The sequence below is a fragment of the Mastigoproctus giganteus genome, chromosome 11 (genome assembly GCF_048544385.1).
Source record: "Mastigoproctus giganteus isolate SK-2022 chromosome 11, ASM4854438v1, whole genome shotgun sequence".
NCBI classification, from domain to species: domain Eukaryota; kingdom Metazoa; phylum Arthropoda; class Arachnida; order Uropygi; family Thelyphonidae; genus Mastigoproctus; species Mastigoproctus giganteus.
In genome coordinates this window covers 102,047,041-102,074,356 of record NC_143585.1, presented here as the reverse complement: position 1 = coordinate 102,074,356, position 27,316 = coordinate 102,047,041, and the positions used below count along the sequence as shown (strand labels likewise).

The window sequence follows — 27,316 nt, the reverse complement described above, 5'->3', positions numbered from 1 at the left end:
CAAGTGCCCCCATGTCTCGCGTAGACCACAGTGGCATGGGGGGGGTGTCACTCAATCCAAATCCATGGAGTTTTCCTCTTATGGCACCATGGCTGGTCAACAGGTAGGTTGCGAGAAGTCCAGGAGAAAGCCAAGGTGGATAGTTTGGGTACACCAGTTGGATATCAGGAATAAATTTTTTTAGTGATTTCACCTTTGGTTGATGTCTGCCAGCGGTTTTGCCAGCTCTGGTTGAGATGTGTGAGGAGACGTTTGCGTTCCACTTTGTGGTCAGTTTCTGGATCCATGGTGAAGTTCAGGTGGTTAGCCTCCCGTCCCTTGGAGAGTTGATATGTTAGGCCGTGGAAGACTATTTCCAGGTCTAGGGGAAGAGTCCCTGTCAGGACCTGGAGAGCATGCTTGCTTACAGTATTGTAAGCTCTTGTTATTGTAAGTAATATATACCGCTGCATGGTTTTCAGTTTTCTTCTGTTGACAGCCGTGGTAGCCTTCTGGTACCACACGCCAGTGGCATACGTTATGGCAGACAGGAATATGGTTTTATAGAATAGCTTGAGGGCTCTCCTCAGCAGGCCCCAATCCTTGTGGGAGACCCTCATGAACAGAGCAGAGTATCTTCTGATCTTTTTCTGTATGTAGGTCAGATGAGGGGTGAATGAGAAGTTATTATCTAGGACAATCCTGCGGTGTTTTAGTTCCTTTGTGAGCTTGATTGTAGTGCCTTGGATGCGGATTTGGGGTGGTCTCCTGATGTCCAGGGTACTTTTTTAACAGTATTGACTTGGTCTTGGTTGAGGATATGTGGAGATTGTTTTCATCAGTCCACTTCTGTAAGGTGTCAATGGCACGAGTAGCAGAAGTTTCTAGCCTGGCTCTGCTGTCCTCTCGCAGTACCAGGGTCAGGTTGGCCGCGTATGCCTGAGTTGCCACACGACCTAGGTCTAGGTTTAGGAAACCGTCGAGAACCATGTTCCAGAAGAGCGGACCCAAGACTGAACCCTGTGGGCAGTAGTGGTAGCACACGCTTCTTGATTAGACCAGGGTTCGAGCCCGTCACCACCAGATACGGAGGATGCGGAAAGGTCAGGGAATGACCACCGCATATCCCGGAGCAATAAAATTTGGTTTTTAGGAGCACTAATGCTCCTGAAAACCAAATAACAACAACAACCAACAGAGTTTCTGACTTAGTCATAGGCATTTCTTCTTCAAACGTTGTAGAAGAAATGCTTGGGAGGAAGTATGTTATTGTTGCATGAGAGCTGTAGGATGTACATACTATGTTGCACAAGTTCCCATTGAAATGTTCTTATTAGCAAAGGTATTGGAAATGTCATAAATTGGGAGTATATCATTTAATTTGAAGTTTTTGTGGACTAGTTTTCAGTAATCCTTGGTGTCATTAATGATAAAGAAATATATGAAGCAGTAGATGCTTTTCAGTGTCAGTTCTGTCAGTTTAAGTGTGAGTAACCTACTGGATGATATTACGAAAGAAGAAAGAATTGATGCACTCGATTGAACCTTGGTTGAGGAATTGAAATGCCCAAGAAAGCTTGAAATATAACAAAGATTATTCCAAGTCATGCTTGACATTTAACACTTCACTGCCTTTACATTTATATATGTAAAACAGAACCAGGAGTTATGTGCTTCTTTGCATATCTGCATTTAAAATGCGCCCAAGCACTGTGCTGAAGTACATATGAGTGGCCATTCATAAGCAGTCAACCAGCTAGTGTCATAAATGTAAAGGCACATGAAATTAACTAGTCAGTACTGGCACATTGATTGAATGCTTTCCAGTAATGCTTGGCTTTGTTTCTAGACTTGGTACACAGTTTTATTTTGTGCTTTCCTTGTGTTGATGTCAGTTTATGTACATGAATAAACTTTTTATAAAATCTTAAGATTTGTTCTGATTTATAGCTTAACACGCAAGTAGCTGTTTGCTTTTAGCAATGAATTCCAAAATTTTAAGTTTAGTTTGGAGCTTGAAATTCATTTTTATTATGTTTTCATTTTATTAAATTTTAATTTTATTAAATTCATTTAGTTTTTAAGTTGGGAATTCATTGCTACTGTTATCTGTATAAAACAGAGCTGTTGTGCTCAATTAGTTCTATGTTGTATTTCATTATGCGCTGGTCCCACAGGAACTAGTTATTGTTGGTGACTATTGTCAGGGAGACGGGGAATATATTATGCAAAAAGGATAGGTGGAATAGGATATGTCCACCAGGGGCAAAGCTAATGACATTGTTGGGCAGATATCATCTTTTAAGGGCACAAAAGGTGATTGATATTGGTTTACACATTGGCACTAATGACTTTAAGAGTAAGCGACCTGCAGATTTACTTAACAAGCACAGGTCAATGCTGGAAAATATTTGTGAATTAGAGTTAAATTTGAAAGTGTGTGCAATTTTTCCCAGACACAATAGGAGGGAGTATATGATGAAAGCCTTGTCAATCAATTCGGCCCTGGAGAGATTGTGCAAGGCTCATGGGGTAGAATTTTTTTCAGCATGCCCTGTGCTTGCTAACAGGAGAGACTGCTTCTACAGGGATGGGATACACTTAAATAAAAAAGGTGCAAGAATATTTGCTGATGCTATCGAGGCAGTGTTAGTTGGATTGGAAAACTGCTAGATTTGGGGGATTCACAGACTGAAAGATTAATGGTAACTGTAGGCCAAGGCGAAAGTGATTTTTGCACTGCTTATGTTGTAATGAGCAGCAGCCTAGAGAGCAAGTTGCTGGAGACTTCAAGAGCTGCTGAGAGTCATCATGGAACAAGTAAATACATGGGCTGTGTTAGGGTAACTAAGAGTAAGAACAAGTGCACGTATATTTGCATATACACTAATGCTAAAAGTATAGTAAATAAAATTGATGAATTTGAAGTGCTGATCAAGACATCAAAGACAGATATTGTTGGGATATCAGAGACATGGTGGCACACAGATATAAGCAGAGCAGAATTGGAATTTGGGGAGTACAATGTGTGTGCAGAAAAGATAAGACAGGATAGGAAAGGAGGGGGGTTATGCTGTTAGTTAAGAAACACATAAAATCAAAGGAAGTGCATACAGTTGACACGAGTGGACAGTGAAGTGCAATATTGAGTCTGTTTGGTGTGGCATAAACACTGGGAAGGGGAAAATGAGAGTAGGAGTATATTATAGGCCTAATGACTCTGATGAATACAATGAACAGTTGTATAGAGAAATAGAATAGGCCAGTAAATCAGAATGTCTTGTAATGGGGGATTTTAACTTTCCAGATATTGACTGGAACTTGTGGGTTGGTCACTTGCATGCTAACAAGACTTTTGTGGATTTATTGGAGGATTGCTTTCTACAGCAACATGTTTGAGGGGCAACTAGAGGGAGTAATGCCCTTGATTTGATTATCAGCACTGATGATGCATCCATTAAGAATTTGCAGATAAAGGAACCACTAGGTGACAGTGATCACAGTGTACTGATGTGGGATTTATTTAAAGATGTAACTACCATCAAGGGTAAAGGGAAGGGATTTTGTTTTCGTAAAGGTGACTACAGTGGTCTTACAGTTTTTAAATTCTATACAGTAGGATCAACTGATGATGTTACCAACGTTGAATTCTAAATGGGAAGCCTTCAGGCACTTAATCTTGGAGGCTACTAGGCTTTTCATACCAACTAAGAAATGCTGTTCAAGGTTCAGGTCTAAATGAATGTCGGATGAATTAATGAGGCTCATGGCAGAAAAGAAAAATGCATGGGATGCTGTTGTTGTTATTTGGTTTTTAGGAGCATTAGCAACTAAGGCCATATTGCTCCAAGAATATGCGGTGGTCATTCCCTGACCTTTCCGCATCCTCCGTATTTGATGGTGACGGACTCGAACCCCGGTCTAATCAAGAAGCGTGTGCTATGCACTGCTGCTCCTGCCCACCTGGCTACAGAGGCGCCTGCATGGGATGCATATAAATTATCAGGCGACACAGAAGCCTATGGCAGATATAAGCTTGTCTGTAATGAAGTCACAAGGGATGTTAGGCTGGCGAAGGAAGATTATGAGAAATCTTTGGCAAAGGAAAACAGCAAAGAGTTCTTTACTTATGTAAACTCTAGATGGAAGGGGATGAATCAGATTAGTCCATTTAACACAGATGGTTCAACTATTGATGATCTTGCTCAAGTAGCTGATAAACTGAATGAGTTTTTTTCATCTGCATTCACACATGAGGAGTTATTCAAGGAGGGGAATGCTAGAGGTTTAACAAACTCTAATAGGGAGATAAGTGATTTTGTAATAACTGAGAGAATGTTAATCCTGGGGCAGATGGAATCTATCCAGTTATAATGAAGGAGGCAGCAAGGGAAGTAGAAGCAAACACTTAGTCATAATTATGAGAGCATCCTTAGAGTGAAGGGTTGGTCCCCATGTACTGGAAATGTGCAAATGTATCCCCAATTCACAAAGGGGGTTCAGTGGGTGACACAAATAATTACAGACATGTTAGTTTAACTTCTGTTCCGGAGAAAGTAATGGAGTCGCTGGTTAAAGAGGTGAATACAGGATCACCTAGACAAGACAGCAGTAATAGTTTAGACACAGCATGGGTTTGTTAAGGGGAAGTCTTGTCTGACCAATTTGATTGGACACTACGATGTGGTCACAAAGGAACTGGATGCAAAAAATAATTTTGATATCATATACTTGGATTTCAGGAAATCTTTTTATACTGTTGCACATGGAAGACTGCTATACAAATTGGAGCAGTGCGTCATTAAGGGCAAGTTACTGCAATGGATAAAGGGATGGTTGAGTGGTAAAAATGGACATTGCTTTATGTCGACTAATGTTATTAGTGGAGTACCCCAGGTTTCGGTGCTCAACCCATTGCTGTTTCGTGTATTTATCAGTGATATTAATGAAGGTATATCAGGCCTAACGTCCAAGTTTGCAGCTGATACAAAGGTTGACAGGGTTGTTAATGACAAAGACAGTATGCTACTGCAACAGGATCTAGAAAAGTTAGGCAGATGGGTTGAGAAGATAGAACTGGAGTTGACAAATGTAAAGTACAGTAAACCCCCGCTATTTGCGGGGGTTACGTTCCTGAGAAATGCCGCAAATACTGAGTTATGGCTCCCATAGTAATAAAGGGGTTCCTTTCCAAAGTATGAAATATATAAGAAAAACTAGTCTAAAATTTTGTCTATGTATATATTATATGTATCTTCATAATATGACTATGTACATAGACAGTACATAGTGAAATGCAAGCATAAGGTATCGAAATGAAAATAAGAAACAATTTAATGTTAAATGTAATATTTATTAGAAATTTCACACAAATCTTTCAATCCAGTGCCTTTGCTATAGCTAAAAAACTTATTCCACCAGTGCTATCACCAGTTTCGCTAAAGTGTTGATAAAGATGTTTTGCCTTTTCACGAATGATGTGTGAACTTAACGGAATTTTATTTTGAGTTCTGTCTTCTATGCACAGATTTAAAGCCTTTTCCATTTTTTCTAATTTAACATCACAAGTTACAGAGCAAATTTTTGAAGCAATTAGCACGTTTTCACAGACACTACGGCAGATTTTTTTCTTCAGATTTCTTGATTGATTGTACCGCTGACTTATTGATTTTATAATGTTTTGCGACTGACGAGACACTTTCACCATTAGAAATTTTGTCTAATAACTGAATTTTACTCGCTAATGTTATCACCTTTGACCTTTTCACAATTCCCTTGTTATTCGTAGCCATATTTTTGTAGGGCTTAGAAAAGAGCTTGTCCACAATAAAGTCACTTTCTTCCGTTAACACACTCAAAGTCTGTTTTCACTAACCCACTGCAAAACGGTAGATTTTTCACTTTTGTAAGCATATCAATTTATAAATTGATAAATTTATTCAATTTATAAGCATATAAATTAAAAGCAAACAACGAAACCTTCCATGACAAGCGCATTGCACATACTGAACAAGGATTAGCGAGAAACATCCACGCTCGCAATTTTGTCACCCCTCTCCCTCCCACCCACTGAGTGCTGTTTTGACTGGGAAAGATGATTTTAGCCACGCCCATGTTTTTTTATGGCAAAAAATGTTCACGGCACTTTAAAATTCACATTTTTTTAGGTTTCATTTTATATTAAATCAGCGACCGCAAATGCCCGAAACTGCGAATACAGATACCACGAATAACGGGGGTTTACTGTACTCCATATGGATAGCAGTAACCCAAGAGAAACGTACCAACTGTGTGGTACTACACTCAGGGAGGTGGAGAATGAAAAAAGCCCTGGCGGTAATTGTGCAGTTAGATATGAAGTTCTCTGAGCAGTGCAGACAGGTTGCCAGAGCAGGTGATGGAGTTTTCTCAATGATATATAGGAATTTTGCTGGCAGAGACAAGGTGATTATCCTTTTGTATAAGACAATGGTCAGGCCACCCCTTGAGTACTGTATACTGGTCTGGGGGCCTCATTTTAGGAAGGATGTAGAGTTGCTAGAACATGTACAGAGAAGGGCAGCAAGATTGGTGAGAGGAACAAAGGGGTGTGTGTGCTTACAATATTTCCACTTGCTCAGATTAAGAACCTGAGGGGCATAGATTCAAATTGAGGAAAGACAGTTGTAGAATAGATGTGCAGAAGTTTGCCTTTAGCTAGTGGATTGTTGATTGCTGGAACAGACTTCCACTTTTTGTTGTGGAAGTTGATAGCTTAAATGAATTCAAGGCTGAACTAGACAAACATCTGAAGTGACCAGATGGGTGAAATGGAAGATTTTTTTTTGGCTGATGCTGCATCATATGCCTAAACTAATGCTAATACTAATTATTTAGAGGAATAAGAGAAATTTACCTCATTATGGTCCGTAGAACACTTCAATACGACACTCTCCAGAATTTAAACGGATATAAAATTACATCAAATAAATTCTCACACCCATAAGCAACACCAATTATTCAACGCACCTGGAATCAAAGGCTAAGGCTCCCCAACCTGATCTCAAAATACATCAAACGATAAACATACAACTATGAGTGAAAGAAGACATTGTCTCTATATAAAACAAGTCAAACAAAGAATGATTACGATAATGAAATAAAATAGTTTTAAAGAAAATTAAAAAAAAAACGATTTTCCTTCCTGAAACGGATGGGACTTTTTCACAGTGAGTCTTGATCACAGGATAGAAATAACATGGAGTGTGTGTATATCAAAATATTAAATAATGGGATTATTTTATGTCCTGGTGCATGCGTGTAAAAGACCACAAATCAGAGATAAGATATGGATGGCAATCATTAATAGAATTCTCATGTAATTTAATTTCAAGAGTTTCTGCGGTTAATAGTTTTGTGTAGTTGTATTGAATACTAAGTATTTTGGCCTCATTAAATGAAATTGTTTGACTTTCATTAACGGCATGAAAGATCAATTCCGACACCTCTGAATGGAAAGCACGGACTCAGGACACATGTTGTTTTACTCTCAAATCGAGCATGCACTGTGTCAAGCCCTGATAAGACGAATCGCAATCATTACAAGAAATGTATACCAGATCATTTATTTGTCGAGATCGAAGAAAGGACTGAGCGATTGTTCAGAATAGTGTGTAGTTTTTCCATTGGCCTAGCTACAATTTTAAACTATATTTTTAAAGAGCCTGTTAAGCTGTTTGTGCCATTGTTCAACATATGGAATGAAATGGAAATAAAGTAATTTTTGGTGTTACTATTATTGGTTGTGTGATTTTTTTTTTTTTGTAACCTGTTTTTAGCCTGTATTCTAATTTGGTTTATAGTGACAAGAGGTCACTTCCTAATTAAGAATCTGTTGGTTAATATCTGTATTATAAATTCTTAATGCTTATAAATAATAGACCATTTTATAGGTGAACAGTTGATAGCTATTATAATGTGGAAACATACCAGTGTTAGTAGGCTTATGATAGATGTTAAATTGGACCTTATTTGTCTCCCCTGTGAGCATGAAGTTTAGAAAATTTAACAATTTTGTTTCAGTGTTTTCCCTTTGCAATGTGAAATTCAGTCTGGGATGGAGGTTGTTAAATGAATGTAAAATGTCTTGAATGGTACGATTATCAGTAATAATGAGAACGTCATCTAAATACCTCCCATAATATCTAATACAAGGCAAAAAAGATGTCAAATGTACATGCTTGATCGTAGAGAGGTAAATCTCCGATATTAAGCCATCAAGCTCATAGGCAAACTGAAAATTTGTTTGTAAATCTTATTTCAAAAAGGTTATATAGTTGGCTTCGATTAAAAGTCTAATTAAGTGAAAAATTTTCTTTATTTTCTGTATTGGGGTCTTTTACACCCATGTGCCAGGACATAAAATAGTCTCTTTATTTAATATTTCGACACACACATTCCGTGTTATTTCTATTCTGTGATCAAGACATTGTTGAAAAGTCCTGTCCACTTCAGGAAGGAAAGTCATTTTTTAAAATTTTCTTTAAAATTATTTTATTTTATTTCATTATCGTAATCATTCTTTGTTTTTTATTTAGGGACATAATGTCTTCTTTCACTCATAGTTGCGTGTTTGTGGTTTAATGTATTTTGGGGTTGGGTTGGGGAGTCTTAGCCTTCGATACTGGGTGTGTCGAATCATTAGTGTTGCTGTGGGTGTGAGAATTCATTTGATGTAATTTTATATCCGTTTAAATTCTGGGGATATCATAATGAAGTGTTCTATGGACCATATTGAGGTAAATTTCTCTTATTCATCTAAATTGCTACCATTATACAAATTTTCAGAATACTGGGGTGTTGCAATGTTTTTTTTTTTTTTTTTTTTAATTCCAAAAATTATGGCATATTGACTGTTTTTTTTTCACATTTAAGTGGCAGCAAATGTGTTAAACAGTTTCTCAAGGCAGTGCTGAGTTTAAGAGGATCTTCGGCCAGATGAAAAAAAAAAAAAAAAAAACACTAAAAACTGAGTTCAGGTCTTTGCTTTCTGGTGAAGCTTTGGGAATGCTCTTTTCAAAGCCAAGAAAATTTCCTAATAGCAGGGGCACCTCCGTATCCAGGTGGGCAGGAGTGGCAGTGCGTAGCACACGCTTCTTGATTAGACCGGGGTTCGAGCCCGTGACCACCAAATACGGAGGATGCGGAAAGGTCAGGGAATGACCACCACATATCCCCGGAGCAACATGGCCTTAGTTGCTAATGCTCCTAAAATGAAATAACAACAACAACAACCTAACAGCAGGGCCATTGTTATAAACAAAAATGAACTAGATTTCTGAAAAGGTCAAGGTTTGCCGAGTGGTGAAATTATCATACTGCCATGTCCACCAACATGAGAGGGTTCAGGGAGGAGTCAGGGATGTCTGATGGTTGGTTTGGTATGGTTGTTAAAGAATATGTGTAGCTGTTCAGCAATCTTAGGGGATTGCTGAACAGTGTCTATAACAGTATCTTGAAGAATTCCTAATCAGTTGATGTGTAACAGACAATCTACAGAGTAATTTGCAGGCAGAAAAATCCTGGGCATGCTAATGTTTGAAGGTTTGCTGTGCTTGTAAATAAAATAGTGGCTGTATTTTAATATGATATGTGTATGTTGTCAGTGAAATTTAATTTGTTGTGCAGTATGATCTTTAAAAAAATTCCTGCTTCCTTCATATTTTTTGTGAAAGAGCCACTGCTTCTTGCCTGTTTTAGCCTTTTGCATATGTTGTCTTTCTGCTTACAGTTACCCAATCTGCAGCTTATCCAAAGTTAAAAGTTGGTAGCTATGGCTATATCTATGTGGAGAGAGTCTACAAACCATCATGGTGACTGCTTCTGCTGTGGATATTTCTGTTTAAAAGATCTAGAGATGGAAAACCTGTGTGTATGCATGCATGCCTTCTAACATACTATCTCTTGGTGGTACATAGTAAAGAGCTGCCAATGCTAAATACACCTTCCGTATTGGATGAATCGGGTGAACTTATTATTTGGGAGTGCCCCTCAGAAGTCTGTTCAAGTAAAGTGTCACATTTCTCTAATCAGTAAGAATTGGATTCAGTAAGATACTTGGGTCTAACCCAATCCATTGCAGAGCTCCTAACATATTGTTTAAGAGAGTGGAATCTATTGGATATCAACTGCAAAACTTCCATATACAGAAAAAGGCACGTCACTTATACACATTTTTACATTCTTGAAAAATTCCTGTGATATTGTTTTGATTTGATTGGTCTTTGTGAAGAAATTTGTATTAGTCACTATTCAGAGTAGGGCATCTTTTCATACACAGTTTAAATGAAAGCTGGGTTTAACAGTGGGAAAATACACTGTTCGATTCTTGTTGTATTCTGTTCATATTAAAAAAAGACCACAGAAATATGAAGCATGTGTTATAGAGGATCAGATATGACCAATATAAATTGGAGATGTCTGTTGACACTTTAGATGCTGATGTTCCTTCTGGGTTTTCAAGGTGGTTTCACTAGGATACTTTTCTTTCTCTGCTTGTGGAATAGCAGGGCAGTAGATCAGCACTATAGGAGAAGAGAATTGTCTTTCAGAATTGAGTTACAGCTTGGTGCACACAGTTTAGTAAACAATACCATGGCAAACATATAATTCATTTTCATTAGAAAATAAATACGGGTTAACTCCTGTTGAATTGCACACTAAGTACATTTAATCATTCAAGATAGTTCAAAATTAAGATGTCTGACCAATTTGATTGGATACTATAATGTGGGCACAAAGGAACTGGATGAAAAAAATAATTTTGATATCATATACTTGGATTTCAGGAAAGCTTTTGGTACTGTTGCGCATGGAAGACAACTGTACAAATTGGAGAAGTATGGCATTAAGGGCAAGTTGCTACAATGGATAAAAGGATAGTTGAGCTGTAGAAGACAGAGTGGTAATCAATGGACACTGCTCTTCGTGAACTAATGTTATTAGTGGAGCCCCCCAGCGTTAAGTGTTGGGCCCATTGTTGTTTTCTGTATTCATCAATGATACTAATGAAGGTATATCAGGCTTAATGTCCAAGTTTTCAGATGATACAAAGGTTGGCAGGTTTGTTAACGACAGTAAAGAGTTTTGGAGCAAATGGATGGGTGAAATGGGAAGGTTTTTTTTTTTTCAGTTGTTGCTGTATAATCTTGCTTTCTTGCATCATATGCCTTTACTAATGCTAAAGTTGAGGCAGATAGTTGAGGCTGACAGTTTGAATAAATTCGAAGGTCAACTGGTTACTTCCTGTGTGAGGAGGGAAGCATATAATTTGTGTTTTCTTGTCTACTTGGTTGATTTTTTTTTTTTTTCTATTGCAGCAAAAGCCTCTAGCTCTCTTGCACTATATACAAATACTATTACTATTACAAAATCAACAAGCAGTAAGTCTGGTGATTTGTGGTTAACTGTCATCTGGTAGTCTGTTATTATTTTTGTAAAATGCATTGATGGCAAAAGCAGGTTTAGCACCACCCTGCTGTTCCATGGTTACTAAATAGTATGAAGTGTAGAAAGGAATTAGAAAATGTGAATTGGAATATCATCGGTTTGGCTGAAACAAGAAAAAGAAATTAATCACTTAAGTTTATCAAGTGGAAATCTGTTATACACCAATGGAAACAGTGAAAGGAGAGAAGGTGGAGTTGGCTTCCTGGTCCATAAAGATATAACAAAACAACGTTTTGGAATTTAAAAGTACATCACCAAGGGTGTGAAGACTACTATTCAGGATTTCTAAGAGGTACAAGCTAAAGGTTATAATGATTTATGCACCAACATCGAGCCATGATGAATCATCATGGCTCGATGTTGATCTGTGGTAGAGAATGAAAGGGACCTGGGGGTGGTTGTGCAGGTAGATATGAAGTTTTCTGAGCAGTGCAGACGGGCTGCAAGAGTAGCTCATGGTGTATTGTCGATGACATATAGGAATTTTTCTAGCAGGGATAAGGAGGTGATTATTCCCTTGTATAAGGCAATGGTCAGACCACACCTCGAGTACTGTGTACAGGTCTGGAGGCCTCATTTCAAGAAGGATGTAGAGATGCTGGAACGAGTACAGAGAAGGGCAACAAGATTAGTGAATGGAACAAAGGGGTGCTCTTACGAAGAAAGGCTTAAGTTTTGCAAATTACAGTGTCTGGAGACTAGGCACCGGCGAGGTGATCTGATAGAGGTGTATAAAGCCTTGAATGGTTTGAGCATGCTCAATGCTGATGGGATTCTTCCTCTTGCTCAGAATAATCACCTGAGAGGGCATAAATTCAAATTGAGGAAAGACAGATGTAGGATAGACGTGAGGAAATTTGCCTTTAGCCAGCGGGTGGTTGGTTGGTGGAATAGACTTCCATCCCTTGTCGTGGAAGTTGATAGCCTAAATAAGTTTAAGGCCCAGCTTGACAAGTATTTCGAACGAACAGAGGGGTGAAGTGGAAGTGGTTATTATTTATTTATTTATTTTTTTTATTTATTATTATTTTTTTTTGGCTGATGCTGCATAAGCTTGCTTTCTTGCATCAAATGCCTCTACTAATGCTAATGCTAATGAATAGGTTGAAGAAATGTACACAGAAATTGAGTCTTCTAGACGAGCAGAAAACCCACTACACTATCATTATGGGGGATTTCAGTGCTAAGTTTGAAAAGAGACAAAACAGTGCAGAAAGGAGAAGTATAGGAAATTTTGGAATTGGTGAAAGAAATGAAAGAGGCGAAAGACTTGTGGAATTTGCAGAATCTCGAGGATTGTTAGTATTGAACCGTTTTTTTCAAGAAAAGGGTGAAGAGAAAGTGGACATGGAAGAGCCAAAATGAATTAACAGCTAATGAAATAGACTTCATCCTCACTAGCAGAAGATATGTCGTGAATGATGTTACCGGCCTTGAACAAGGAAAATGTAGGAAGTTAATCCAGAATGGTAAGATGCACACTTGATGAAGATGTAAGAAAAGAAAGGAAAAAACTGACTCGAGTAAATAATATGAAGGTCTTTGAGATAACAGAAGAGGAGAAAAAAGCAGTATGTACTGGAACTTAAGAACAAGTTTAAGCTTCTGTAGACTGCTCAGGACAAATATATCAACGAGGAATATTACAACTTTCTGAAAGTGATAAAGCCCAAGAAACCTATAAGTAAAAAGAAATTCAAAGAAGAAAAAATTAGTCAAGAAACACTTGTCATGATGAACCGAAGACGGCAAATGAAGGGCAAGATAAACACTGACAAGGAGAAAATTGAGTATACTGAGTTATGCAGTGCTATTTGAAAGAGACTCCGAGAGGACATAAGATTTAACACAAGAAAAGTAGAACAAGCATTAAGGAAAAACAAAGGACTTAAATCAGCAGCCATGAGCAGTAATACAGAAAGATAAATGAAACTGAAGAATAGCGATGGTGTACTTATAAATAGCAAAGAAGGTATAATTCAAATAGCAGAAGACTACTATAGAGAATTATACAAGGAGCAAGGGAATGATGCCAGCAGTGGGGAAAATGAATCGCAAATTAGTAACAAATACAACATACCCGATATCCTTCCTGATGAGGTAGAACATGCATTGAAGAAATGAAGAATCAGAAAGCCTCAGGGGAAGATGAAGTTACTGTACAGTTGTTAAAATTGGGAGGAAGAGACATGACACAAAAACTGGCAAGACTTCACAAAATGCATTAGAAAAGGTGTGATGCTTAAGGAGTGGAATAATGCAATCATAGTTTTGCTGCATAAGAAAGGAGATAAATCAGAAATTGGAAATTATAGACCAATTAGCTTGTTATCCCACATTTACAAGGGTCATTACTAACAGATTAGAAAGAATACTTGATGAGAATCAACCGAAAGAGCAAGCTGGCTTTAGGACAGGATTCTCAACTATGGATCACCTTCATGTAATATCACAGCTAATGGAGAAAGCAAACAAATATAAAACACTATTATGCTTGGCATTTGTGGATTATGAAAAGGCATATGACTCCATACAGCATAAGGCAAAGTTTCGGGCACTGGAAAGACAAGGCATAGATACATCATATATTATGATTTTGAAGAAAATATATAAGAACGCTACCTCCTTTATTAGACTAGACAAAGACAGTAGCAAATTTAAAATTGAGAAAGGAGTTAGCATTAGCATTAGTAGAGGCATTTGATGCAAGAAAGCAAGCTTATGCAGCATCAGCCAAAAAAAAAAAAAAAAAAAAACCCACTACCACTTCACCCCTCTGTTCGTTCAAAATACCTGTCCAGCTGAGCCTTAAACTTATTTAGGCTATCAACCTCCACCACAAGGGATGGCAGTCTGTTCCACCAACCAACCACCCGCTGGCTAAAGGCAAATTTCCGCACGTCTATCCTACATCTGTCTTTTCTCAATTTGAATTTATGCCCTCTCAGGTGACTTTTCTGAGCTAGAGGAAGAATCCCATCAGCATTGAGCATGCTTAAACCATTCAAGGCTTTATACACCTCTATCAGATCACCTCGCTGGTGCCTAGTCTCCAGACACTGTAATTTGCAAAACTTAAGCCTTTCTTCGTAAGAGCACTCCTTTGTTCCATTCACTAATCTTGTTGCCCTTCTCTGTACTCGTTCCAGCAGCTCTACATCCTTCTTGAAATGAGGCCTCCAGACCTGTATACAGTACTCTAGGTGTGGCCTGACCATTGCCTTATACAATGGAATAATCACCTCCTTATCCCTGCTGGAAAAATTCCTGTATATCATTGACAATACTCCATGAGCTACTCTTGCCGCCCGTCTGCACTGCTCAGAGAACTTCATATCTGCCTGCACAATCACCCCCAAGTCCCTTTCATTCTCTACCACTGTCAGTGTAGTACCACAGAGTTGATACGTTGCTCTGGGGTTGCTGTTTCCCATGTGTAGTACTTTACATTTGTCAATGTTAAACTTCATTTGCCACCTCTCAGCCCATCTGCTCAACCTTTCCAGAGTTCAACAAGGAGACACAGTATCTCCAAAGTTGTTTACAGCTGCCCTTGAGGAAGCTTTCAGACTGGTTGCAGAAAGTAGTCAATGTGAATGGAGAGTACCTAAACCATTTACGATATGCAGATGACATTGTTTTCATAAGCCACAATCTCAAAGAATTAGAGGAAAATCATAGTCAGTTATGCAGATTTAGTAAGGATTTTGGATTAAAGATGAATATGGCTAAAACAAAAGTAATGATGGACAAGGATGCCACAGAAAGGGATATAATGATTGAAGGAGCAGTAATTGAAAAGGTGGAGTTGTATACTTATCTGGGACAAGTCATTGGCTGCAATAATGATAAATGGTTGGAGGTCAAGAGAAGAATAAATTTTGGATGGATAGCATTCAGGAAATATAGTCACAAACTGAGCAGCAATATCCCAATTTGTCTGAAACATAAAATAATGAACCAATGTATACTCTCCATCATGACTTTTGGAAGTGAAACTTGGGCTCTCACGAAAAGAATGGAAGAGAAGCTGAGACTGACACAGCGAAGAATGTAGTGAATTATAATATTGGGAATCAGACTGTTAGATAAGAGTTAGATTAGAGAAACACATGGATTAGGCAGCAAACTCAAGTAAAGGACATTCTTATCAAACTAAAGAACTAAAATGGTCTTTTGCAGGACACAGCTCGAAGACATGATGACAGACGGACTAAGGAAATAATAGAATGGTACCCAAGAGGAGCTAGAAGAAAACCTGGAAGACAACGATGGAGATGGACAGATGAAATTCATGAGTTTGTGGGTAGTAAATGGATGGCCATTGCACAAAGCAAAAGGAACTGGAAAGTTGCTGGAGAGGCCTTCATCCTGCAGTGGATTGAAAATGGCTGATGATGATGAAGTGGGCAAGGGTATGTCAGCAGGGGCGGCTTTTTGGTAGGGACTGTGGAACTGCAATACCCCCAGCTTTTTAAATCTAAATATACAGTTAACGGAGTTATATGAAATTTTGTGAAGAACAATGCAACACAATAAATATTTTTATTAACAGATCCCGCATATAGTACACTCATCCTCTATTTCTAATAATCATTTCAATAATAAACGGATAAAAACACAAGATCTTTTCAACTTTGAAGTTTAACCGTAGGTGGAACTGTGTGCTACGCAGTTCACATTTAGGTTCCTGTGGTTGAGCCAATGCTAAGTTGACAGGTTCCCAATATGCAATTTTAGATGTGATAAAACGAGTCAAAAGAACTGTGGAGCGAGCAGTGCCGATTTGAACAGTGCACCAAACATGAATGAAAAAGTTATTAATCTATTTTCAACAAATAAAAAGCGAAGAATGGATTTTATTTTTAAATAAAATTTCGAGATTACCCAAGTCTGTTAATGGTAAGTGTCCAGTTAATGTTTTGTAGTAATTTTAACCTACTTATTTTTATTATTATTATTACCATCTATCTACATATCTTATAACCAAGGTAATTTAATGTAACTTTAAGAAGCAGCACCCCCATTCATCAGAGTCACAAGCCGCCACTATGTTAAGTGACACAACCTTCTTCACCACCAGTACCCAGATAGCTGGATTTTAAAATCACTCATTTCCTGCTCCACTGGGTATAAAATAAAGTTTGCACTTTGATCTTGACCAGACTAGTTCTTAAATTCTAATGTGTATTATAAAAGCTAGTTACCACCTTTTCCAAAAGTTATAGATAAATCCTTTTAAATCATTTCTGTGATTTTCAAGTTATCATAATAAAATAAAAATATTTTGGTCATTGCAAATTCTGTTTCTGCTACTCTTACTGTGTATCCACTCAACATCCATCCACTAATTCATTGATTTTGAGATGAAACTTTATACTTATCCATAATTATATCAAAAGGTTTAAATGTTCATTAAAGATAACAATGCATTCAAACGTATTAAGTCATTTGTGGGACTTTTACCGTTAGTGGGCTTTAGAGCTTGAATATGTTTTGAAGTTATCGTCAATTTGGTTGCAAGTACTCATCATTTTTTGCGAAAGTATGAAGGCTTTGGAATTCATGCCTTTTAAGTTTGTTGTATTTAATTATTTAATGTTCACTAATAATGAGAGCAACTGATTTTAGTATTTCCTTACTTAAATCCAGTGTGCTGAATATAAATATGACATTAATCAAATATTTTTTTCTTGCACAGTCTCTCTCCTTGAAGGTAATTTGGAAGGTGTAGGTGCTTTAAAAGATATGAAAGAAAAACTGATTACTAGAAAAGAGGTAAAGCTATATAATTTTTGGAATTAAAAGTTAGAATAATGAAACAATTTTTATTTAGTACAAATTTTTATTTTCACATTTCCATAAATGAACGTATGAAAATATATATAAAAAAAATATTAATGCAAAAAATGCTTTTAAATGAATTTTGAATTGATGCATTTTTCATAATGTTTTTTGTATAAATAAACTGAAGATTAAAAATCAGAGTTTGTATTTACTTTGCATCATTTAAATATTATTGGAGAAAATATGTATTGAGCTTAAAGAGTGATGAATTTAGAAATTTCAGAGTAGCAATAGTTAATATTTAAAATATCTTGGACTGGTTGAACATGGTCTAATTTATCATCATATCATGTTCCACACATCCTGAATAGGAGACATCAGGGGATCTTGTAGGCCAAGGAAGCATGTTGACATTGCAAAAAAATGTCTGTCAAATATTAGCAGTGTGAAACTGGGTATTATCAATTGTTGAAGTGGCAGAAGTACAGATTATTTGAAATAAATCTACAATGAAGCAGATTTATGCTATATAACATTGACCTATGAGGCTACCTTAAACAGAAATCAGACTAGAAACCTGGGTGAATGAGTATCATAAGACTTAGCACCCTGTACCATCATGATTATTGATGTTTAATTCGTATTCCTTTGTTGAGTATACAGGCAGGAACAACCCTTTTGCTAGAGCACTCCACACACCTAGATTTTTTTTGTCAGCTTCCCGGACAGAACTTTGACACATTACTAAAGAAAATATCACCATTCTTCATTATAGCTAGCTTTATCTCTCTCTCTCTCGCTCTCTGCATCATATAAGTATTGTACACAGTGAGATGTAGTGATTGAGAGTTGACATAGTGCACAACTGATAATCAATTTTGTCTCTACCAGTTGCCTACTAACGGTGCTTCTTGATAGTAGATATTTTTAAAGGTGAATTAACAGCATAATTAATCCTTTTCACAGAGGTAAAATGAACAGCCAAAGTACTGTTGACAAATTGTTGTCCTCATACACTGATGTTTAGGCACTTCAGAACCAAATGATGGTTTTGGGTGTGATGTAATATCTTCCCGGTGCAATCATTGACCATCTAATATGAACAGCACTTTTCTGATTGGATCATCTAGACTCGTGGAGTCCAGTATATGTCATATCAATCACTCCAATAGCACTGTATCCCTCTTGTTTTTGCTTATAAATTATAGCCTGTTTTAATTTGCCTATAATACGATGAAATGACATACAAATTTTCAGACTTATATTAAGCTCTTTTAGACTGTCAATTTATTGACACTAAAGTGTGGGACAAAATAAACCCGTTACAGTTTTGAATTTTTATTTTAAAAATACAGTATATATAACAAGTGTATAATTTATTTTGGCTTGCTATATCTCCAAGTGTAAGACCTTGCATTTTCTTGCATTAAAACATAGCTGCCACTTTTCTGATCATTCTTGAAGCATCATTTTGAAGGGGTGCTACTTGGAAATGGCCATTAATGACATTTTCAATCTTTGTTGTCTGAAAATTTTGACATCACACCCTTTATCCCTCCATCAATGTAGTGCATAAAAATCAGAAACAACAGCGGTCCAAAACCGAGCCTTGGGGGGTGCCCACTTCTGATGCTACATCAATGTGTTGCCTATCCATTGATCATGATCCTATGCCTTCTGCCCTGCAACCACCCAGCAATCCATCTTAGAATCTTTCCTGTAATCCCAACATGTAATCCCAAAATTCAAAGTACTGCATATTGATAGCAGTAACCCAAGAGAAATGTGCCAACTGTGTGGTACTACACTCTGGGAAGTGGAGAGTGAAAAAGACCTGGAGGGGGGGGATAATTGTGCAGTCAGATATGAAGTTCACTGAGTAGTGCAGATGGGCTGCCAGAGCAGGTCACGGAGTCTTGTCAATGATATATAGGAATTTTGCTAGCAGGGACAAGGAGGTGATTATCCCATTGTACAAGGCAGTGGTCAGGCCACACCTTGAGTACCGTATACAGGTCTGGAAGCGTCATTTTAGAAAGGGTGTAGAGTTGCTAGAACGAGTACAAAGAACGGCCAGATTGGTGAGGGAACAAAGGGGGTGCTCTTACCAAGAAAGGCTTAAGTTCTGCAAATTGCAGTGCCTGGAGACTAGGCACATGCATGGTGATCTGATTGAGGTGTATAAGGCATTGAATGGGGTGAGCGAGCTCAATGCTGATGGGATTCATCCTCTTGCTCAGATTAAGTACCTGAGGGGGACATAGATTTAAATTGTGGAAAGACAGTCGTAGAATAGATGTGTAGAAAAATTTGCATTTAGCCAGCGGGTAATTGATTGGTGGAACAGACTTCCATCTCTTGTTGTGGAAGTTGATAGCTTAAATAAATTTAAGACTGAGCTGGAGAGGCATTTTAAGTGAATGGATGGGTGAAATGGGAGGTTTTTTTTGGTTGATGCTGCATAAGCTTGCTTTCTTGTATCTTATGCCTCAACTAATGCTAATGTTCCAGCTTACACAGTAACCACTCATGAGACTGAGTCAAATGCCTTGCTAAAATCCAAATAAACTATAGTAGAACTCGGATAAGAAATTCCCACATAAGAAATTATCCCCTATACAAAGTTTAGTTTCTTAATACCCAATTTGAACTTCACATATTGTAATGTATTATTTACCTGCGTAAGATGTTTCCTGGATAAAAAGGTTTTCCACATGAAAAGTATGTGATAAAGAATACACAGTGTATTATTATAATGACATTTTCCCACTTAATGTTTTTTTAAATATAGCAGTTTTTTATTTTTATATTAAAAAAAATTAAACAATACATTTTGGTCATTAGCATTAGTAGAGGCATATGATGCAAGAAAGCAAGCTTATGCAGCATCAGCCAAAAAAAAAAAAAAAAAACAAAAAAAAAAAACCGCTCCCATTTCATCCCTCCGTTCGTTCCAAATACCTGTCCAGCTCAGCCTAAAATTTATTTAGGCTATCAACTTCCACAACAAAAGATGGAAGTCTGTTCCACCAACCAACTACCCGCTGGCTAAATGCAAACTTCCGCACATCTATCCTACAACTGTCTTTCCTCAATTTGAATTTATGCCCTCTCAGGTGATTATTCTGAGCAAGAGCAACAATCCCATCAGCATTGAGCATGCTCAAACCATTCAAGGCTTTATACACCTCAATCAGATCACCTCACAGGTGCCTAGTCTCCAGACACTGTAATCTGCAAAACTTAAGCCTTTCTTTGTAAGAGCAACCCTTCGTTCCATTCACTGATCTTGTTGCCCTTCTCTGTACTCCTTCCATCTTCTCTATATCCTTCTTAAAATGAGGCCTCCAGACCTGTATACAGTACTCAAGGTGTGTCCTGACTATTGCCTTATACAAGGGGATGATCACCTTCTTATCCCTGCTAGAAAAATTCCTGTATATCATTGACAAGACACCATGAGCTACTCTTGCAGACCGTCTGCACTTCTCAGAAAACTTCATATCTGCCTGCACCATCACTCCCAGGTCCTTTTCATTCTCTACCACTTTGGTGTAGTACTTCACTGTCAGTGAAGCCTGATATACCATCATCAATATCATTTATATGGACACAACACTGAACCCTGAGGGACTCCACTAATAACATCAGTCCACGATGAGCAGTGTCCATTGATTACCACTCAACCATCCCTTTATCCATAGCAGCAATTTTCCTCTAATGCCACAAACAGGTTGGTGCATAGCATTATTTTAGTTCTTAGTAAATCACGGAAATACGTGAAATGGCATCATTTTTGTTCCATCTCATATTGCGAATGTGCTCACAACGAATTGCCCTGATATTGCACTATCTCACATAAGCAATGCTTCTCCAGTGGAGAAGACTAATGCTACTTATTCTCAGTGGCCACCATCCCTGGGTGGTGGTATCCACCAAGAATAAGGAACATTAGTTTTCTTCACTGGCGAAGAGTTGCTTATTCAAGGTAGTGCAATAATAGGGGGTAACTCATTGTGGAGGCATTCACAATATGAGATGTAACAAAAACGATGCCATTTTACCTATTATGGTGATTTACTGCGAAGTAAAATGATGCTGTGCACTAACTTGTTCGATTAGTGAATTTTGTGTGGTCTGAGGCTTTCAGCTCTAAAACCCTTTTAATGTAAACATTAATATAATGGAAGTGACATATTGCAATTGTTTTCATCGATAACCATAATTGGATAGTGTCTTTACCGTGTGAAGCATTTACTGTTAAATTCTGATGGTTCAGAGCAGTTCTTAACTACTTAGTGGATTGTTGCCGTGTCATTGTAATTGTGAACTTTTAATATATGTTGAAAGTTGAATTTATAATACTTTATTTATTTCAGTAGATTACCATTAGTATTTTTGGTAATTCTATAAAGAATAACTCTATTTTTGTGTATCTACCATATTGTCATTAATTATTTGACCCTCCTATTCGAATGCTACAAATATTAAGTATTAATTATACTCATATTATATTATACTGATTGAGTATAATAAAATTATTAATTATACTGATTATACTAATTATGTTATATTTTTCTAATTTGAAAGATTATAGTTAGAAGGATGAACTCCTTTGGAGTTCATCCTTTCAACTTGGTAATAAGTTTAATGAACAGAATGTTAATTAGAAATCCTCAGTTTAAAAATGTTTCACATAGGCAGAGTAAAATATTTATAAATTCTGAAATAGTACTTTAAAATCATCTCTAACATATGTGTATCTTATCATTTTTATTTGTGTAGTTAATATTTCATACCCTTAAGTCATTTTCCTTTCTAAGATGTTTTCCCTAGTAAGAAGTTCTAAACCTTCACTCCCTTGTAAAACTTCTTAATAGGGTACTACTGTATGTAGAAATTGTTCCTCTCATGAGAAACTATTTAAAATAGCTTACTAGGTTAGTTAGTTAAACATGATTTCTCTAAATAAAATCATGTTTTTTTTTTATCTTCACAATGCCATTTCTTTCTAAATGTCTCTCGATTGCACTCTTAATCATTGCTTCTACTACTTTCTCTACTACTGAAGCCAGAATAACTGCTTTGTAGTTAGACTTCACTCTTAGAACTGTCTTATGTATTGGTGGTATGTTGGCACTTCTCCAATTCAAAGGAATATCTCCAGAGTGCAAAGATATCCTCATAATTAACTTCAGTGGTTCAGTACACACTCTCTGGCCATCTCCCTCAAAATTACTGGGTATATGCCATCAACTCTGACCCTTAAATGCCTTTATGCTTGAAAGTTTTTCTAATAAACAGTTATCTGCAATTTCGCAATCACTAATTTTGCATGACTAAGCCTCACTTGCACAGCCTCTTCTTGGCATGAAGGGGCTTTCGTCAGCAAAGATCGATGAAAAGTAGTTATTCAATTCGTCACCAGCATCAGCTGGATATCTAAGGCTTTCCTACATGTGGTACACGAGGGTCCTATCTGATTTGTTTTTTCTTCTTGGCATTCACATACATGAAAAATTGCTTGTCTTCATTCTGTTATCTCTTATTCAGCACGGTGTCATGCTCAGCCTACACCTCCCTAATCTTATTTGTTGTACTGTTACAGATCAATATGTAGCTGTTGTAGGTTTCAGTACTTTTCATTGCTCTGTAACTTTCTCATGCTATCCTTTTCTTCTGTATTAGACTGGCCAGCTCCATCCATTTCCGCATCCTTCTTGTGCAATATTTTCTTAATGGTGTATATGTGTTCATGGCTTCTCTGATTTTTGCTTTAAAGGTATTTTGTATATATTTGCCCTCCCTCTGCAATCGGCCCAATTAATAGCTGCTATATAGTGCCTTAAACTGGTATAGCTCCTCTTCTAAAATTAAAACCTATGCTTTTGCCTTCTGCAACATCTTTCTTCATTTTCCAACTAACAACTGTGTGATCACTACCTGTCAATGGTTCCTGTACTTTAAGCCCTGTGATGTCATCTGGTTCATGAATAATGATCAGGTGAAGAATGTTCTCACCCCTAGTACAGTATTTTTTCTAATGTGCTAGTATAAATACTAATCGTTTAGTTTATTTTAAAAAAATGTTTCCCCGTGGCGAGTTTCCACTTATTTCAGTCTTGGGCAGATTGAAGTCACCCACAGTAAGACATTTGCAGTTGCTTCCACTATCCATTTGCATATAGGGACTCTCATCATACTTTTCACAGCCTTCTGGTCTGTAGATTACTCCTACTGTCATCTTACATTTGCTTCAACCTAACTCACTCACACAGATTCTATGCTGGCAGACGTAATTTCTGAGTTATCTTTCTTCTATCTTCCCTAAATACATTCCACCTACCATAGTGGAACTCGTCATTCCCAATTTTCATGTGGTACCACATTTCTCTTAGCTCTACTATGTCAGCATCAGTTTTCCTAAGGGGAGTTCAAATTCAGCTATTTTATTGACATTACTGTAGACACAGTTAAATACTGACTATTCTTCTATAGTTTATTACCCTGATACACCCCTTGAAGTTATTTAGGCTTGTTTCCCTAGCTTTTGAAATGTTGCTACCATCAGAACATCTTACCAACATCAGCTGTTGCTGCAGCAAACAAACAAGAATTTTTGAGGTGACTGCAAGCATTACTTTGACTCATATCATTAGATGAATGTGAAACTTCTCCCTCCTAACTAGCAGCTTCCGTGAACTGTTATGGTATCCTCAATGATACTGGCAAAAATACTTGCACTACCTTCATTCAAATGAGTACCATCCCCCACCCCAAAGCCATGTAGATTCCATCTAGTCTTGAGTTAATCCACAAGGCTTTCAGCGTATAATCAACTCCAATTGTGTTTATACAGAATTGCAGACACACAGATTCTGACCTAATTCATGATATTTCTTCAGCATGGTCTTATATTTATCTAACAAGTGGTCCAGTCATGTTCGTTTAATATCATTAGTCCCACATGAATAACAATTCCCCCCCCCCCCCTTAAAACCTGACAGTCTGGTAACATCATCAATTTTTGCTCCTGGCAGCACAACCTGGTTCTGGTCCATCTATCTTTATTACAAAAAATGTTATCCTTTCCCTGACCCCGATAAAAAATTAAATCTCCTTCAGCCAGAGCAATATTTACTTGAGTATTCTTTTCTGGGACACGAATGTTGGGTACATCACTTCATAGGTCATGATATTCTCAAGTCCCCGACGAGCTCCCTGTTACATTTTTTTAAAGGTTAGCACCTGTTTCTTCAGTCACTCATATTCTTCTCATAATGCACCAAGTTCTGATTTGAGATTGGTACACTCCTTACATCAGGTGCAAAGAAGAGAATCGTCAGTTGTGCTTCGTTTATCTGTTAGACTGACCTTAGAGTATATTTCTCAGACTGTACAATCGACAAACTCATGACTCGCACCACAAATACCTGCAGCCATTTCCTCTGAGCCACGATGTCCTTGAACTTTTCATTGGAAGTGGATTTTGTAAGAAGTGGATTTTGTAACAATCATTATTATGGTAATATTTGAACTTAAGAAAGATTACAAACTTAGATTTTAGCATTAGCATTAGTAGAGGTATATGATGCAAGAAAGCAAGCTTATGCAGCATCAGCCAGGAAAAAAAAAAAACTTCCACTCTACCCCTCCGTTCGTTCGAAATGCCTATCCAGCTGAGCCTTAAATTTATTTAGGCTATCAGCTTCCACAACAAGGGATGGAAGTCTGTTCCATCAACCAACCACCTGCTGGCTAAAGGCAAATTTCCGCACATCTATCCTACATCTGTCTTTCCTCAATTTGAATTTATGCCCTCTCAGGTGATTATTCTGAGCAAAAGGCAGAATCCCATCAGCATTTACACTGTATTACAGAAATTAAACTGCACACTAAAATTTTATCTAATAGTGAAGTTAAAATTAAGTTCCCAAAGTTACTGGAAGGAATTTAAATTAGCAGAACTACTTTAGGAAGTTAAGGAATAAATTTACAAAATATTATAGAAATTAATTTCACAAAATTACTAAAATAAAATTTACTTAATTACTGAAATAAGATTTAAAAATGATAAAGATAAAATTTAATAAACAAATTTTAATACTGAAAAGAATAAATGCACAAGGTGTAATAGGCTATGGATTGGTAATTCGCTATAAGGATATCAGTGATATAACGACCATCCAGACGGCACTGTTCAGAGGTGGTGGCCTAGTTGTGAAGTGTAATGTCACAATATGAGAGATGCCAGTTGGTGGGCACCTCCGTAACCAGGTGCGGAGGAGCAGCAGTGCATAGCACACGCTTTTTGATTAGACTGGGTTCGGGCCCATGACCACCAAATACGGAGGATGCGGAAAGATCAGGGAATGACCACCGCATATCCCTGGAGCAATATGGCCTTAGTTGCTAATGCTCCCAAAAACCAAATAACAACAACAACAGCCAGTTGGTATGCATAGTAATCTGGTCCTTGAGGTTGTCACAGACATTCTCTCAGATATGCCCGAATGTCACCTTGATATTCGGGTGACATTCAAGTCAATTAGATCCAATTTCGGCAAAGTCCGGACGGTCTATGACAGCCAAATCCTCTGCTTGCACCTTCACGATGATGGGACTGTTAGTAATCCTGGGTATAACATCCATGCACAATCACACTGGATGACCACCCAGGTATGAACCACCATAAGCAGGGGTCGAGGTGTGGTGCCCACACTACATGGAGTTGTAGTGTGAGCACCACACTACAACTCCATGTTGTAGTGTGGTGTTTATCCTTGGTTGAAGTGACAACAGAACCATCTGGTTTGGACAGAGGTGGGAGCAGAGATGGGCAGAAGTTGCGACCAATAGCTTTGGCAAGAGACCAGAATGCTCGGCTACCATTAGGACAAGAAGCAAGTTTTCTACTCTTAGCCTGTTCAAACTCTAGTTTGGACTGGTTAATAACTGCTTTACAATTGTTGCGAGCTTTGGTGTAGGCAGAAAATGAAACTGAAGAATTAGAAACAAGCCAATTACGATATGCAACATTCTTCTCTTGAACAGCCTTAGCACATTTATTGGAAAACCAAGGTTTAGATAAAGGACAAGATTTTAAAGTGTAGTGTGGGATAAAGGATTCCATTCCTGCAAGAATAATTTCACTGACATGATCTGAGCAAATGTTGACATCAGAACTTTTGAAACGGTAATCCGACCAAGGAAAAGAAGTCTCGCAGGTCATCCCATTTTGCCTTCTTGTAATGCCAAACTACACGAGGTTGGGAATAGCCATGAGATAAAGGTTCCATTGGAGAAGAGACAATCACCAAGTTGTGATCTGAAGTGCCTAAAGGGCCTCCCACTTCGACCGTGTACTTAGAAGGGTTGTTTGTGAGAAAAAGATCAAGCGTATTGGCTGTATGATTAGGATTGGCCGGTATTCTTGTAGGTAAATGAACAATCTGTGCAAGATCATTAGTAATTGCAAAAGCCTCGGCGCCTCCGTAGCCAGGTGGGAAGGAGCAGCAGTGCGTAGCACACGCTTCTTGATTAGACCGGGGTTCGAGTCCGTCCCCACCAAATAAGGAGGATGTGGAAAGGTCAGGGAAATGACCACCGCATATCCCGGAGCAATATGACCTTATTGCTAATGCTCCTAAAAACCAAATAACAACAACAGCAAAAGCCTCAGCATCTCGACCAGCTGGGTCGTTGTGACTAGAAAACGGAAGCCAGCTGGAGTTGTGAACATTAAAATCACCGAGGAAAATTACCTCACTCTTAGGAAAGTTGGACTGGAGAAAGTGAAGTTGAAAAAGAGGAAGTCAAAGAGCTCCAAGTGATTAGTGGAATTGGGAGAACGGTAGAGACAACAGATGAATTTGATACAATGAGGTAGAGAGATTTTAAGCCAGAGAAGATCAAAGAGAGGAGATTCCAAATTGCTAAGTCGCTGACAGGGAATATCAGAACGGACATATGCACAAGTACCACCTTTGAGGCGAAAAGGATCATACAGCGAATAATTTGGGCATCTGAGATGAGCAGTAGTTGAATCAACCGATAACTGAGA

The 27,316-nt window shown here is 37.8% G+C and overlaps 1 protein-coding gene across 1 annotated transcript in view; it reads left to right on the top strand.

Annotated features, from left to right (window-relative positions):
* The window catches only part of Sec8 (exocyst complex component secretory 8), a 416,647-nt gene that overhangs the window by 81,113 nt on the left and 308,218 nt on the right, over positions 1-27,316 (top strand). Inside the window, exon 7 of the mRNA XM_090385352.1 lies at positions 17,168-17,244. Coding sequence (XP_090241478.1) covers positions 17,168-17,244 — 77 coding nt within the window. The remainder of the gene's footprint in view (positions 1-17,167; positions 17,245-27,316) is intronic.